At 44.2% G+C, this 17,224-nt stretch overlaps 1 protein-coding gene across 1 annotated transcript in view; it reads left to right on the top strand.

The window, feature by feature from the left end:
• The first annotated feature begins 920 nt into the window (after positions 1 to 920).
• The window catches only part of LOC101565096 (O-acyltransferase like protein), a 58,097-nt gene continuing 41,793 nt past the window's right edge, over positions 921 to 17,224 (top strand). The window contains exon 1 of the mRNA XM_012513143.2: positions 921 to 1,071. Within this exon, the coding sequence (XP_012368597.2) occupies positions 921 to 1,071 (151 nt within the window). The remainder of the gene's footprint in view (positions 1,072 to 17,224) is intronic.

Here is a 17,224-nt window from a genome sequence, read left to right on the forward strand (position 1 = left end):
TTTGTGGGGACAACTAGACAACAACCTTAGCAGTCTTGCTTGACTATGTTGGCTTCTGTGAAAACAGGGCAGACTTTTCTGTCTTTGGGGAATCCCCCTTTTGCACACACTTGGTTGATTCCTGTCCTCTGGGGTCAAGCAGTCTCCCTGCTCAGGAGGTTGGGTGACACAGCAAAGCCATAGGATCCTGTAGAAAAGGTTCTAAAGGTTACTATTTAAAGAGAAAGCCTTTCTGGAAAAAGAATAAAGTGCACTGTGAGAAATCCAGATTGATGTGTTTTGTGGTTCCTTAGAGTAAGTAAGATCTCTTGTCGTGGCCTTTTGTTGGTGTCACTTCCTCTCAGGATGTGTGTCCCACACCCACATGTGAGAATGCATGTGCACTTTTCCTACTGCGATCACCCCTTTGTGTCACGCCAAAACCACTTCCAAGGTCCAGCAAACACGCTGAAATGCACAACCCACTGGATGCGCACAGAGGTCTCCATTGCTATTGCTCATCTAAGCATTTCATAGTGGGCTTTGCCATCATTCTCCAGTGAAAATTCAATATTGCCGTGTCACATGGGCATTTTTTTTCTAAGCCAGAGATATAGACCAGACCATCCAGCCAGAGAAAACCAAGCCTCACCATATTAGCTGGTGATGTTAATCTGCATCACTAAAGCAAGCCAGGTGGTCGGCGGCCCCCACATCCATGGCACTATTTTACTCAACAATAGCGGGCTGTATATAAATTGGTTTCCATGGTTTGTTCATCTCCACCGCTTTGCAGGTGGCTGAGGAAGCATGGTTTTTTCTCTCTGCTCATTAAGGAGTGAGCAATGTCACATTTACCCCAACACGTTAGAGACAAGTGGTTCATAAATAGAAGGTCCTTTGTCTAAGGAGGGAGGCTCGCTCTGATGGCTTGGGAGATAATGGTGGGCTCCCCTTTACTCTTTTGCCTGCTCTCTTTTCAATTATCTTTTGTTTTTCCTACAAGGAACATTTCTCTCAAGTGCATGCAAGATACTGATGAATTCCTTTCTGATCTGAATTCAGTGAAGCCTAAAGAATACGCCCTGAGAAGTAAGTAGACTTCCCTAGCGCCCTGGTAGGTGAACAGGGAAGTCTGGTGTTGTGCTACATGCATTCTCAACAAACTTGTGAGAATCAAAAACGCAGCACTGAGTAGGGAAGAGAAGCTGATCCTCAGCTTACAAACTGCCGAGTGGGGTGGGGGAGGTTTCTATTGCAGGAGGCTCTGTGGTCAGTCTAGCCAGAGGGGTCTCCTGAGGAGTGACCTCTCAAGCACTGCTTAGATTGTGCGATGCTGTTTGTTCTCGAAGTTGATGACGTCACTGTGACATAGCTTGGTTTATTTCTTCTTCTAGACATTTAGTCTGCTTTTGACAACGGGGAAAGTCTCGTCCATGACACGCATACTAGTAAATTCTGAGGAGTGTTGTGGTAAAGATCCTGGCCAGGCTAGCAGGGAGATCGTAGCCAAGCTGCTTTGATGGGGTACATAGAGATTGCAGGTAACTGCAAGTTTTTGTTCGTTTGATTTTTGAGACTGGTTTTATGTTAGTTCAGCCTGGCCTTAAACTCATGATGATCCACCTCCTCAGCCTCCGAGGTGCTGGGATTACAGATGTGTGCCATCAGGCCTCCCTCCTGCAGTTCTTTTATTTAATGTTTCCCAAAGTCGTTCTCACAACTGAAGGAACAGATACTTTTTCTGCACAAAGGGACATCCCCACCACAGAGGAATAACTTCTTCAGGAGAATGATTCATCATTGTTAGTGCTAGTGAAAACCATTAACAAGGAAGTATGTAACAAGTCTCTGCAAAACCAGGTAAAGTGAGGTAACAATTCCCATTTATAATGCAGAACTATTTTATTTTTTATTGCAAAATACCTAGTAGCTTAATATATGCCATAAGGATAAAAGTTCTGATCTAATAGAGGGCAACTCGAAACAGCACATGACTTGAAGCAGTTGCTACTCTACACTGGATCAGATGCCCTGATATTTAATGAAATGGTGGTAAAATATAAATCCAATTAATTTAATAGCCATTTTCTTCGAGTCCCATTTTGGAATTGGTAATGTTTTGCTACAACACTTGGTGATATTGATAGGGAACATTGTGACAAATGCAGGCCAAATAAGCTGTCCAAGAGACTCCAGAAGGTGGGTTGCTGGCTGGGCTTTCTGGGAACGAGGTGGCAGCACATGTTGTCAGTGTTAGTCACAGGCCTGCTAATGCTGTTGCCTTACAAGTTACTGTAGCCACCCACCAGCCCCGCGTTCCACCTACTGTAGGAGCCTGAAAGTAGAAAACCTTCTCCACTCTTAAACAAACAAACAGTGCTCAAATAAATGGTTTAAGAAAGAATTGAGTAACATATAAATGGTAGAGGGTTATCAATTTATTTTAATAGGTAAATACGTCTATCCGTAGATGTTGGAAACGATCTTCATTCTATGTTTTTTTCAGTCTTCTTTTTATTTATTTGGTACAGAGTCTGGCTATGCAGCAGGGCTGGCGCAGTATGCGGTACTGGGGATACAACTTGGGTCCATGTGCTTCCCAGGCAAGCGCTTAGACCACTGAGCTATCATCCCAGCCCCCGATCTTCATTCTAATGCCCCAGAAAAAACTTGGCGCTGCTGCCTTGACATTTTGCCTGAGCTCTTTGCTCACAGCATGTGTTTTGACTTTAGTTCTCGGTATGGTTTTTCTGGCAGTCAGCATGGAAAAACAAGAGTCAGTAGTAAGTGCTTCGACCAGGAGGCACCCTTGTGAGCCCTGCAAGAGTTGATTTGGGTAGCTCCAAAGCTTCTGTTTTAGGAGGTTGGGAGAGTTTTTGTTATCTATATTATAAATGAGGAAACCCAGATATAGAGATGTGAAAGATCTTTGTGTGTGTGTGTGTGTGTGTGTGTGTGTATGTATTTAATACAGGGTCTACAAGATATCACTACACAGATCGGACTTGTAATGATCCTCCTGTTTTCAGCTTCCCAAGCACTGGGATTATAGGTGTGCGCCCCCAGGCCTAGTCTCAGTTGTGATCTCAGTGTGCCCCAGGGGTGGGGCCAGCACAGCATGCTGGGGATCAAAATTTGGTCCCTGCATCTGCCTAAGCAGGTGCTTTAATCTGCTGAGCTATCTGACCAGCACCATGTGAAAGATCTTGCTCAAAGTGATAGGGGTAGGTTTTGAGCGTACATAACCTGATTCTTGAGGCTGTACTTTTGATCTTTGCCTAACATAAGCAATAATGAAAGAAACAAGTACACAATACCCAACCCTGCAGCCAAAATATACCAATACTGAGAGAGCCCATAGTGTTATATTATGAAGAAGAGAATGTTGCAGATTATATACATCAGCTAAATTTAAACAATGCAACTTTTTTTTCTTTTTGAGACAGGGTCTCACTATATAGTTCAGCCTGGCCTTGAGCTCACTTTGTAGACCAGACTGGCCTCAAGCTTGCAATCATCTTCCTGCCTCAGCCTCCTGAGTGCTGGGATTAGGCTTGTTCCACCATACCTGGCAAACCAATGCAAATCAAAGCTGGCTGTTGCTAAATGCACATAGTTCAAATGTTAAGAAGTGCTGAGGGCAGGCTGTAGCAATGACGCACGCCTGTGATTCCTGTGCTCTGTGAGGCTGAGGCAGGAAGATGGCAAATTTGAGCTCAAAGTGGACAACTTAGTGACTTGATGAGACCTTGTATCAAAATAAAAAAAGAAAATTTAAAGGGTTGGAGAAATAGCTCAGTCAGAAGGGCCTGGATTGAGTCCCTAGTATTAAAAGGGGGAAAAGCCTGTAAATTAAAATCTCTAAGTTCAGTTCTTTGGGAGTGGGCACACTAGAGTTCAAGTGATTGGTTGAGCTTTGCTTTAAATTGAGCAATGGGACCATGGTGCTCATATAATTCTTTATGCCTTTTTAATACATTATTACATAATTACTGTTTTAAAATGCCACCCCCAACCCAAAACACAGAGATGATAACCCTTACAGGCAGATAACAGGCAGAAACCCAAGGAACAAAGAATAAGGGGCAAGGCTCTTCAAAGTGCATGCAGCGATGTTCAGTCTTGAAGGCAGGAATTGGAGTCACTGTAGAGCAGGGGAAGGACTGCTCTTTAGAGACTGGGTCTGTGTGGGTGGGATGTTTAGTGCGGAGCCCCCACGTCTGCCTTTTGTCCAGTACTTTTCATTTGCTTTCTAACAGTTGTTTACCAATTTAACAGGGAAAAAAATCTGCTAAATATTCCTGTTAGTTTTGATCTTCCCCCTTTTTGGAATCTTGGGTTAGTACCTCATAGCCCTTGTCACTGTCTAGCCCTTTACAGCCTGTGCTCTTGAAGCTGTTAAACCTGTTGCTTGGGAGCGGTGGGAATGGCCACTGTGCTTGGCCTTCGAGCTCCAAAGTTGGGAGCAGCACAGTGGGAATGAGGAGTCAGCAGTGAGATTGGTGTCTTGCAGTTGCTGTGAGTGGGGTTTGTAGCTTGGTCTGCTATTTGGATTTCAGGAACTGGAGACATTGTGGAATATGCAAATTGAACAAAGTTGTGTAATAGCAGTAGGCATCACACTGTCAATGCCACAGAAATATGGAGAAATATTTTGCAGCATTCAGACTGCCATCTGACTCCCCATGGCGGTTTCTTACGTCATGGACCAATGTGTATAGTGCTGACACATGTCTTTCTTATGTCACAATAGTAGTACTCATTAAGGCAACAGAAATACCAATATTTATGTTGGGATTATATTATTGGTCTATTGAAACCATAAATTGGTTATAGATAAAAGGGTCTGGCCAAAACACACACACACACACACACACACACACACACACACACCCCTAGCAAAAGTACTTTGTGAGAATCAATGAACTGTTTGTATATGAAGATTCTTGTAGATTTCATTATGTGCATTATGTGTATGTTCTGCCTGAATTTGATGTACTAAATTCTAAGTCCTCACACCAATATCTCAGCATATAGAAATAGGATATTTATTTATTTATTATGTATTTGGTACAGGCTTTCCCTATGCAGCTCGGACTCATAATGATCCTCCTGTTTCAGCCTTCCCAGCATGGGGATTATAGGTGTGTGCCACCATGCCCAGTCTTGGAGGCCGGCTTAGCGGGCCGGGGGCAGGGCTGGCATGGCATGTGCTTCTGGGATATATCCCAGGTCCCTCCATTTGCCAGGCAGGTGCTTAGACCACTGAGCTATCTGTCTGGACCAGAAATAAGATCTTTAAAGATATAATTAAACTGAGTCTGTTGGCACAGACCTGTAATCCTCAGGATTCTGGGAGGATTGAGCCCAGCCTAGGCAATTTAGCAATTTAGTGAGACTTTGTTTTTTTTTTTTTTAAATTAATTAATTAATTAATTAATTTTGTGTGTGGGCAGCTCAGCCCACCAGGGGGCGGGGCTGGGTGGCATGTGGTGCTGGGGATTGAACCGCGGACCCTGTGCTTTTGCTTAGCTTGTTCTAAGTAGGTGCTTTAGACCACTGAGCCATCTCACCAGCCCTTTAGTGAGACTTTGTCTCAAAATAAAAAGTAAAAGAAGGGGTTGGGGATGTAGTTAAATGCAAAGGCCTTGGATTATATCTTTAGTATAAAAGCAAGCAGGCAGGCAGGCAGACAGATATACAGACAGACAGACAGATACTGATAATTTAAGTTTAAAGGATGAGTAGAGAAGGCCCTAATGCAATGACAGGTGCCCTTATGAAAGAGGAGATTAGGACACAGACCCACGTCCCAGGAAGACCATATGAGGACACACACGACCATGAGGCAGCCTTCTGGAAGCCAAGGAGAGCAGCCTGAGAAGAAAGCAGTGCTGGCTGCACTCTGCGCTTGGATATGACAGCCTCTAGGTCTGCAAGGCCGTGAGTTCTCGTGTTTAAGGCACCCCACGTGAGGCATTTCGCTATGGCCCCCCTAGAGAATGACTGCAGTATGTTGTACGTCCTTTCCATCAGTATAACTGTGATACTATCTACTCGGAGAGTCTTGTGTGTTGAACTGTCCTCAAGAAGATTTGTTGGTACCTTAATCGTCTGGCTTAATACTGTGGATGTGCCCTTACTTGGTACTTTGCAGGCAATCAAATTAAGATGAGGTGTTGCTAGCTTAGGGCAGGCTCTAACCCAGTGAGCATGTCCTTCATCGAGGGAAGTCCGAACACAGACAGGCACACAGGCAGAATGCCACAGAGTGTGCGGGCGGGGGTGGGAGCGCTGCATCTGCAAGCAAAGGAAGCAGAGGGCTGCTGGCAGCCAGAGGGAGCCAAGAGAGGCAGGAACAGACTCACGCCCACAACCTCCAGAAGGGACCAGCTCTGCCAGCCCTTGATTTCAGACTTCTGGTTTCCAGAACAGAGAGAATAAATTTCTATTGTTTTTAAGCCACCAGTTTGTTAGTACAACTCTGGAAAATTAATACAGAAATGAACATAGAGTTCAGTGGCCTCTCAAATACATTGCTTAGAATCAAAAGCCTGCCCGATTATTTGGGATGGAAAAAATAAGCGAGCTGGCCTTGGGGAGGGCATGGGCCTCATCTTCCCTGAGATGCGGCACATCCACATGCAGCGCTTGCTCAGTGACCCATGCCTGACTGTCTGCAGCAGGGCTTTGCCGAGGAAGCCGCGCACACGGAATTCTAATTCTGCTCTGCCCAGCGTGGCATCCTGGCTTCACGTGACTGTGCATTTTCCTGCACTTTATTCCTCTAGACAGAAGGATGGGGGAGGAAGGCCAGCCACTGTTCCCAAGCTGCCTGCGAAGATTTTTATTTCCTGTTTTTTTCTCAGCTCTTAACATCCTTGAAATCTTCCCCCAGGCTACATTGCGCTCAAGCTTTCTTAACCCTTTAAACTCCTGGATCAAGTCCCTGAGTCCAAGTGTGGTCAAGATGCCGCACTGCCTGCTCTGAGCACTCCTCTCTGACTTTGTCTTTTCTCTTCTGGGGAGATGACTGATTGACTGACTGATGCATTTGCTACAGGGTCTCACTACACAGCTTGGCTCTAGTCTTTCTCCTGTTTTCAGCCTCCTCAGCACTGGGATTACAGGCGCGCACTACCATGCCTGGTCTCAAGATGACTTTCTGTGCTGTCTCTGTGTCTCATCTTCTCTCTTGGAATCCAAAGCCTACAACCCCTGCTAACTGCAGAGGAGGCAGTTGGCAGGTAAACAACACATGTGTGGGCACCGGTCATTGGTCCCTGCCTTTGCCTTTGTTTTTTGTCACCGGTAGTCGGTGGATCTTCTACTTAATTTCAGTCTCTGGACACATGGCCTCTTTTCCCAGCCAGCTGTCAGCCTGTCGGGCCTGTTCTGACCTCCACTGGTCTGGACTCGGGAATTAAAAGATTCAGAGACCAAAAAAATCTGCTATTAGAGAGAGGCTGATATGATACACTCCACGGAAATTTCTGGGTTTGTTGGATATCAAACATTCACGTTGTTGCCATAGACACCCTCCCAAAAGATGTCTGTGTCCTAGTTTCTGGATTTTGTTTATTTTACTTGATATGGAAACAGCATCTTTGCAAAATATGGTTAAGGATCTTGAGATGATGTGATGATCCAGGGGGGCCCCAGATGCAGCCAGATGTGCCTTGAAAAGAGCAAAGCAGAAGGAAATGTGACACACACCCCAGGGTGATGCGACCACAGAGACCCAAGTGGCTGCAAGCTAAGGAGGCCAGGAGCCGCCGGAAGGGAGGAGGCACCAAGGCACCCGAGCCCCCTGCGGGAGCACAGCCCCTTTGCCTCTGCGGTAGCAGACTCTGGACTTCTGGCCTCTGGAACTGTGAGAAAACAGTTTTTTTTTTTTTTTTGCCTTTTTTTTTTTAAGTCACAAAGTCTGCGGAAATCCTTCGTAGTTCTCACAGGAAACAAGCACACACAATTTTCTTTTCTGTGAGTCTAAGACTAATAGTTGAGCAGATACAGAGCGTACTGCCAGAGGTGTCGGCAGAGATCTTGCTTCCCAGACTGGGAAATTAGTTGAGAGTGTGTTCAGACCTCTTTGTCATCCCAAATCTCCAGCACCAGATTGTCAGGATTTACATGCACGTCACAAAGTGCCAACAGCAGGGCAAGGGTTATCCAATTCTAGTTTTAAAAATCTCTAGTAGAGCAAAACAAAAGCCTGTAGGTACTTAATGAATATTTGCTGTTAATGCTGAAAATGGTCATTTCTGTCAGGCTTTGTTTCCAGCCTAGCACTGCGACAGCTTCTTCTGTCTTAATCTTCATAGTGTACGTCCTTTATGTCCTTCCTACCCTCCCCCTACCCCAGGTGGGGCTTGAAAGCAGGACCCTGTGCATTCTAGGCAAGCACTCTACCGCTGAGCCGTAGCCCATCATCAGTCACATTTTCAAATAGAAGACAGTTGACCGAGACTTTTTCTCCATTCAAGCCCAGAAATTAATCAACTATACATTTTAAATAGCCATACATCATTGCCGCCATGTGAGATACATTTGTATGCCAATTAGCTGGCCAAAATTAAAACAAGTTGTTTTTCATCTTTCGAAAATGAAAACCAGGAACAACTGCTGTGCAATTTGAAGTGGCAGGTGCATTTAGTCATTAGTTTATTCTGTCGCACCACCATGACAAGCACAATGCATTTTGATTTGGATGGTACTCACGCCCTGCAATCTCTTCTGTGCTTGGCAGAAACTAATTGGGAACCAGCCTGGAGAACGGCATCTTGTCCATTCGAGCTCAAAAGCAGACAGAAGTAAATGAGATTTGCAAAATTTGTGTAACACATAAAATAAGCGTAGTAAGAAAGTCATAAATGCAACCAGTTTTCCAAGCAAATACTGTTTGGAAAGAGAAATAGAATCTAATCTTCTTAAAAGAGGAACTAGATACCTTTCTACAAGTACCCTTCAGAGTTTTATGAAAGGAGAAAGTCAAGCTTGACCCCTCTTTTGTTTGTTTCCTTTAACTGTTGCAATCCCAAGCCCTTCAGCTTTAGGCTATGGAGTTTGGCATGCCCAGTCACTGACCAGGAAGATAACTTGAAAATTACATGATTATTTGTAATAAACGCATCCAGTGAATGTCTTGTTTTTCAGACACAGACTTCAAAATACCTTGGTGACACTGGGTGTAGAGCATCTGAGATAATTTTATCATCACTTAATTCAGCAAGTGTTCACTGAACGCCTTCTCTGAGAAAGTACAGTAACTAAGGCATGGTGTGCCCAACCCTGCCCCCACGAGACAGAGACAGGGACATGGTGATGTGCCTTTCTGTGTGCAGCACTGAGCAAGTCTGAACTTTCCTGGGGGAGACCATCCTCCTGCCTAGACTCAAGGGATGAGCCAGCACCTGCCAGCCAGCAGGAGGAGGGAAAACCCAGGCAGAAAGACAGACAAGTGCGGGCCTGCTACACTCTTATGAGCAAGCAGAGGAAATGGGGAGAGGGGCCGGGCAGCCTGCCTGCAGGAGACTCAGGACATGAACGGCCTCTTGTGATGTGCCCAGGAATCTGGGATTCATCCAAAAGGTCAAACCTGGAAGCACATGAAAATCCCCTGGGAAATCCTGCTCAAGCCCCATGCTTGACCAGTTAGGTTTTGGGAGCCCAGAGCTTTAATCCCGCATGCTGGACGGCTAAGGCGGAGAGATCACAGATTTGAGCGCAGCCTGGGCAATGCATTGACTTAATGAGATCCTGTCTCAGAATAAAAAAAACTAAAGAAGAGCTGGGATTTTGCTTCAGTGAGAAGGCTCTGGGTGTGATCGCCACTTTTGGGAGGGGGTACCTCAGGGGAGTCTAATACTCATCAGGACCGAGAACCACACATAGCATTGAGCAGGAGGGCTGCAATGTTTTTCTCTACAGTCACTGGTGTAACTGCTGGGCTATTCGTGCAAAAGCAGCTGAGACAATAAGAAAACAAATCTGTGGGCCTATCTTCCACAAAACCTTCCATACAAGAGCTGCAGGGCCATCATGTGCCGTGCCTGCTCTAGGTGACTGGGTGCCATGGAAGGGTTCAGAAAATACATTAATGTTTTGTTTAGAATTTTTATATATAACTGATATACTAATCTCTTCATACTGTAAATAAATCTAGACACTACAGACAAATCTCAAGACTTTTTTTCTTTACTGTCATTCAAACACCAGTCCCCTTCCTGGGTAACAATTATTGTCAAAGAGGTGTGAGTTTTCTAGTATTTCCAAGAGCTTTCTCTTTACTTTTTGCATATAATTATCTACTGGAAAGATATAGCTTTATATTCTATATTTATTATTCTTAAACATGTTTTGATGGTAAGGTTTACCTCTCTTTGTCTTTGCACAGTATTGGAAATATGAGAGCCCCACTGCTTATTAAACTATTGTAAGGTTGAACTAATTGAAATTGCTGACATTAAACTGGTTTGATCTATAAAATGTTATTTTCAGTGGCATGGGGGCACATGGCTCTAATCCCAGCATTCAGGAGGCTGAGGCAAGAGGATTGCTTTCAATTTGAGGCCAGCCTGGGCTATGCAGTGAGTTCAAGTCCAGCCTGAACTATGTAGTGAGACCCTGTCTCAAAGAAAAAAGTTTTTTCCATATAGTTTAACCTAATAGGCTGCCCTATTTGGGGCCATTACAAGCATTGCTGTTATGAGCATCTTGCAATGTGTGTACTTGTGTGCTTCTCTGGGGTAGATTCTGAAATACTGAAGTTTTGAGTACTAGGCCAATCAGGGAGGGATCCTTGTTAAACCATAGGTACCAACTCTGGCAACTTTGCTTTAAAGGGAAGCTATTGGCAGGCAATGGGGCAGACTACAGGATGGTGAAGGGGGTGAGAGGTGTTGTCTCTGGCCCTGTTGGGCCTGTAGACTCTCCACACCAACACCCATGCGCAGTGGGCCAACGCCAGGCAATTGACGAGTATGCAAGGCACTGGGCCTTGTCTCATACCCTTCAACTTCCAGGCGGGGGTGAACTTCCTCTCATAGTGAGGGGGTAGGCAGGTTGGAAGCCCATACTTCAGGGAACGTGTCAGCCTCTGAAATGAGAGAACACCAACTTTTTGCCAAGGTTTCACACTGTTGAGGAGTGATAATTCTCCCGAAGAAAACTTACTTGTTATGTTAGGAAGAAGAATGGCTTCCAGGAAGCCAAACTGAGAGGACTATCTTTTCTTCTTATGCCACTGAGCTATGTCTCCAGCCCCTTCTCTTCCTGTTCTTACCTGTGCTTGTGTCGACTTTCTAAATTTTAACGAATCAGATGGGTATAAACTGTGCTGTGCAGTTGTTGTTTACTTATGGGCCAAACAGCTGTAGTGCATTTATTGGTCCTTTGGCTCCCCTTCTTCAAGTGTTTCTTGTTGATATCTTTTGTGTATTTATTTATTCAATTTTTAGTACAAGGTCTACAGGGTCTCACTATGTAGATCAGACTCACAGTGATCCACCTGTGTTCAGCCTCCTAAGTGGTGGGATTACAGGTGTGTGCCCCCATGCCCTGTCTCAATAGCAGTCTCATCACGCCCTGGGGGTGGGGCTGGCACAGCACACTCTTTTGTAGTTTTTAAGTCAGTTTCATTAATTTTTTTTTAAAGAAAAAAAACTATTAATTTGTAAGAGTTAGATATATGTCCTGATGTCTTCTCCTTTCCTTTTAACTTTGCTCATGGTACTTTGAAGAGTCTAAGAGAAGAAGTGCATGGCAAGTCTTTGTGACTTAGTTTAAACTAAATGATGGCTGGCTACAAACAGCCAGCAGAACATTTGGGCAATCACAGCCAGGAGGTTTTCCAAATAATGTAGAGTTTCAAAAATAGTTGTGAGCAGAAGGCAGTTCTCTCAATCTGAGTTTTAGGAACTTAATCATGGTGGTGAAGACAAACACAGGCACAAGCAAAGGGGAGCTGGGAAGTTTTAACAAACCATCTTTGGGGTTTTCTCTCTGCCCACTTGAAGGAAGCTTCATCATCATCTTTAGTGATGTGGAAGGACCTGGCTACCAAACTGGTAAGTCAAAGCAGAGCCTGTTGATCTATTTTACAGGTAAGAGGCTGTGGGTGCAGGTGCAACTGGGCCTGAATACCCAGTTCTGATCTTTACTAGGAGTCTGGGCGCACAGCTCTGGTTCTTGCTGGCACTTAGATTCATGACATGAAGGATAGGAAGATCAGAGAACCAATCATAAACAATAATGAGGGTTATGCCCTGGGCCTCAGTTTTCTCCTTTGCCCTTCCACTTCCTAATATGACTCAAGTTGTGACTAAAGTTGTTACGTATCTTGCAATCTCACAGAGTTCTGTGAGGGTTAAGTGCGATGGTGCACAGAGAGTACTTTGCATCAAGCCCAGCATATCTAGGCCTCCTGTGCTAGCTGTCATGGTGCACAGATCTTGCTGAGTTCTGGCGGCAACTGTCTGGCCACACAAGTTTAAGAAAAGGAGGTCCAATGGCTCGTGTTCAAATATTCCTTGCTGGATGACCTGCCTCTTTAAGGGCCATCCAGGCTTACAACCAGGGCGTGTTGTTCGGACCTACCACTAGTCATTTCTTTTTGTACAGTTCTATTCATCTTGTTCACAGACCTTCAGTGTCTTTTGTTTTGTACAGCTCATCTTGTTTATATGATACTGTAATACTTTTTGCTGATTTTACAGCTCAGTACTGAAGCTTTATGTTTGTTATACATTAAAATACTGCATGTAAGAGTTATGCAAATAAAAGCAAGACTATCAAGGTGGAATTTCCTTTGTTCTGACTATTGTTATGTATATACTATGTACAGCTTCTCATTTAGTGACCAACCCACATACTGACTTAGTTGCAAGACCAAAGTTCAGCCATTCAGTGAGGAATGTCTATATAATAAGCTTCAAGGAGACTCCAACTTCATACCTCTTACATTGTTCTTAAAGCTAATTCTCATTCACAAAATTAAAGACATTTCAGTTCAAATGAGATAGGTATAAGGAATGGCAAATCAGGTCCCACAAGGAAGAAGCCATGGATACGATAATGAATTAGCCAGAGCTACTTTCCGTTTCCCAAACTATTTTCTTTTGTTAAAACAATGCTGGAGTCAGTAGAGAAAAGAGAAGCATCCATGAGGAAAAAGATGCCAGGCCTGTGGGGTCCTGCAGACTGTCACCTGGGGTCTGTGTGGGTGTGTAGCTGTGCAATGTGTACGTGTGTACACATTTGGGTGTCAAGGTGGGTGTGAATGTCTGTGTGTGTCACCAGCTACACAGCATTTCTCAAAATGTGGTCTCCATGACAATAGCAGCATCACTTGAGTACCTTGTAAAATACAAACTCTCTGCCCACCCCTGAGTGACTGAATTAGAAACTTTGGGATGGGGTCCAGCAATCTGTGTGATCCTGTGCCAGCTGGCCTGGGAAATCATAGGCCCTCATTGCACTGGGAAGGAAATCTGCTGCCGCAGCAGGGCGGCACCAGGCAAAGGCGCTCCCTGAAGGGCCTAGTCCAGCCCCCAAGCACTGAGGGGTCTTTCTGGGCATTCAACTCCAATCATTTGTCCTTCTGTCCTCTGCCCTCGGGGCTGTTGGGTCACAGTGTCAGTGCACTATCATCTTGGTGCCATCGCTTTCAAAGAGTTTGAGAGAAAATCCCACCTCAGAGAGTTGCTCAGAAAAGCAGGAAATGGGGTCACAGTGGTTGTGTGGGCCTGGGCTTTCTCCCCAAAGCTTGTAGTCTCTTCCGCACACTCCTTAAATCCCTGAGGGACACACGCTGGGGTCAGGGAACCTTCACTCCCCTCAGCACCATTCGCCAGATGGGGAATAAGAGTGCACAGCCACAACCCGAGGGACAGACAGGTAAAGGTGTGGTGGCCACCTGAGTAAAATGGGTACGATGTGAGGCGGAAGTGCAGAAAGGGACAGGCCATCAGCAAATTAAAGTAAGCAGAATAAATGTAATGAAAGGGATGAGAGAGAGTATTGGCAACACAAGGCAGCACAAGCAAATATGAAAAGTCTAGAGGAACTGTTAAATACTGAAGATGGTACAGATATCACAATTGAGATAAAATGCAACAAATAGAATAAATTATAAGCTGGACAGAGGCCTGGAAAACTTGGTGAGGCAGAAGTCATGTAGGGTAAAGAGACAGTCAAAAACAAACACTAGCGATTTGGAAGGAAGTACCACGGTTGGAGAATAGGAACCAGAAGGGGAAATACAACAATTCCAACAGAAGGAAGAATCTGTTTGAACCAATGATGACAACACTTTCTCCAGAATTAAAGAAGGACAAACGATGGCATATTAAAAGGGTTCTTCAGAATGCTAGGTCAAAAAGAAAAATTTAAAGAAAATTTACACCTGAGTATGTACCTGTTGGGACAGGCTGAAAAGAACATTAAATGCAAAAAGGAAATTCTAAAGCCCTCCAGAAGGAAAGGCAGTCAGACGGATACCAGTGTTCAAAATGACAAGGAAAGTGAAGAGCAGAACTTTGTCCATATGGAAATGGTGTATCATATTACCATAGAAGCATGTTCAAAGGGTGATGCTGCAAAAGTAAAAATAAATATACACAGAATTAAAACTGGATGACAACAAAAGTATGGGAGGTGCAGGAAAAGCAGGATTTGGAGGGAATTTACTTAGAGGGAATTTCCTGTCTACTATGTGACAGGAAGCAAGAAAGGTTGAAAACACTTGTGGTAGCACTCAACTCAATGAATTTAAGAAAGAGAAACAGATCAATCTGAAGGAAACAATAAGGACATAATAAAGCAGGACAGAAAGGAATGCAAATCAGAATAGAAGAAAAAGTTAAAGAAAACCAAGATTAGCAAAACTGAAAGTTGATTGTTAGGGAGACTTCAGGCAAGACTGCCGGAAGACAAATGAGACAAGACACAAATAAAAAGTTTAAAAAATGAGAAAATAAAAGTACATATATGGTGTTATGGCTGGTGTCTAAGTGTCCCCCGAAGCCCCATGCAGTCTGAGGGGGCTTTCTGAAGGTGGCTGGATCTGGAGTGTGTGATGCTGGGCGTAAGGGTGTGTGATTACAAACTCTGTCCACTGATGGGTTTGGCCTTGTTGTGGCAGGTGAGTGCTACCTGCTGGGCTGGTAGTCTAGGTAGAATATACCAGGACAAAAAGAAACTACTAGTCCTGCTTGCTTGTTGCTTGCTGTCTTCTGCCTGCCCTGCTTGCCATGGAGAGTCTCTCCTCTGCTGTGCCACCCTGCCTCGGAGCCGGCCAACTATGAGCTGAAACCTCTACTGTGAGCCAAATAAACCTTTGCTCCTTTAATGTTGAGTGTTGGGTATTATCTCAGTAATGAGAAAAGGTTCACTAAGACATCTTGGTTTTGGAAACTGAAACAAAATGGATACATTTTTGAAAAAAGGTTTTTTTTTTTTTTTTTTTTTTTTTTTTTTTTTTTTTTTTTTTTTTTTTTTTTTGTGGAATCAGGGATTGAACTCTTGCTCTTGCCAGGGAAGCGCTTTTTCCACTGAGCCATCTCCCTGGCCGTGAAAAAACATTTAAAAAAATATGTTCAGAAATAAACAGAAAAATTGAAGATCATTTAATTTAAACTTATGTAGTAATTAAAGACCTTCCTCTTTTTCAATAGAGTACAAACCAGTGGCTTGAACACTTGAGTTTTACCATTTTGTAATCTAGAATGATCCCACTTATTCCAGGAAACTTCAAAAGCATGAAATCTGCCCAATTCATTGCAGCTTTATAAAACTTTATTTTAAAGTAATTATTGATTTACAGCTGGATACAGAAATAGTTTGAAAGTATATCACTTGCCTCCAAAGGAGTTTAATTTGTGGGAGTGCCTGAGCACACAGAGAGGCAGACACCACTGAAGGGAGGTTTTTCAGTGGGCATGGTGGTTGTTTAACTTCATGTCTTTAGCTGAGTGCAGTGGTGCATACCTGTCATCCCAGAACTTGGGAGTCTGAAGCAGGATTGCTGTGAGTTCAAGGCCAGCCAGAGTAAGACCCTGTCTCAAAAAACCAAAAACCAAATCAAACAAAGAAACAAATAAAACAAGACAAGAATGTTTTATAATTTCTATTTCCTGTGAGAAGGGCCACACAGGAACTGGTCTAGGCCTGGGCAGGAGGCGAAGGATCAAGGGAAAAGCATGGGCCATCACTGTGTTGAGGTTTCTGTGGAGAAAGTAAAGCAGACCAGGGAAACAGTTTGGGGGTGGCTAATTAGGGCAGTGCTGGCGGGCTCTGGATAGCAAGGGTGGCTTCTTGTTGCGTGGCACCTGGCCCTGGCGTGATGCAGAGAAGAGGCGCACTGGTGTGGTGTTCGAGAATGTGATCCAGGAGACGGATGGGGCTGTGTGGTTTGGATAGATTAATTACGTATCAGAGGAATGCTGCTAGGCTAAGACTGTGCCTTTTCTAAATATGCCCTGGCCGAATCTCTCCCCAGTCAACGAGGTATGTCAGAACATTAGAACACAGAAGATAAGCAAGGTTTTTGATATAGCTGACCCTGTGACGCATGGAGGGCGAGCAGACGCAGAATTTACAGAAACACAGAACAAGTGGGGGGGTCCCTTGTATCTTCAGGTACTTTTCCCCACTTCGGTCTAGCAGAATTGTAGAGCAGTGTTTGTAAACTGACACTGTGCCATCTGCGTCTGTGGTTCTGTGTTATGGTGGCATGTGTGTAGGTTCGTGTAAAGCAATGCCAGTCGAGATGTAGCTCCATGCTGGATGTGGTGGTACGTGCCTTTAATCTCAGCACACTGAAGGCTGAGGAAAGAGGTTCACAAGTTTAAGTACAGCCATGGCAATTTAGCCAGACTCTGTCTCAAATACAAAATAAAAAGGGGTAGGGATGAAGTTCAATGTGAAGGCCCTGAGTCCAATCCCCAGGGCTGCCAACAAACAACAAAAGAGGAACAACTCTACCACCACAAAAGTCACGTTAAATCTTTACAGCCACACATACTCTACCCTACACTGTCACTAACTCCTGGAAGACAGTATTAATTACATTTTTCCACAAAATTAAAAAGTGTGAGAGCTAATTTTATCAATTTGATTATTACTTTGATTCCAAATTAGAAAAGGAGCCTGCTTAAGCAAAGTAGTCAGGCTCAGAATTCTGTGGTTCGATCCCCAGATCCTCATGCCTTACCAGACCTGCCCTTAAGGCATCCTGAGCGAG

This window comes from Octodon degus, unplaced genomic scaffold, assembly GCF_000260255.1.
Source record: "Octodon degus isolate 3935 unplaced genomic scaffold, OctDeg1.0 scaffold00339, whole genome shotgun sequence".
Taxonomy (NCBI): Eukaryota; Metazoa; Chordata; class Mammalia; order Rodentia; family Octodontidae; genus Octodon; species Octodon degus.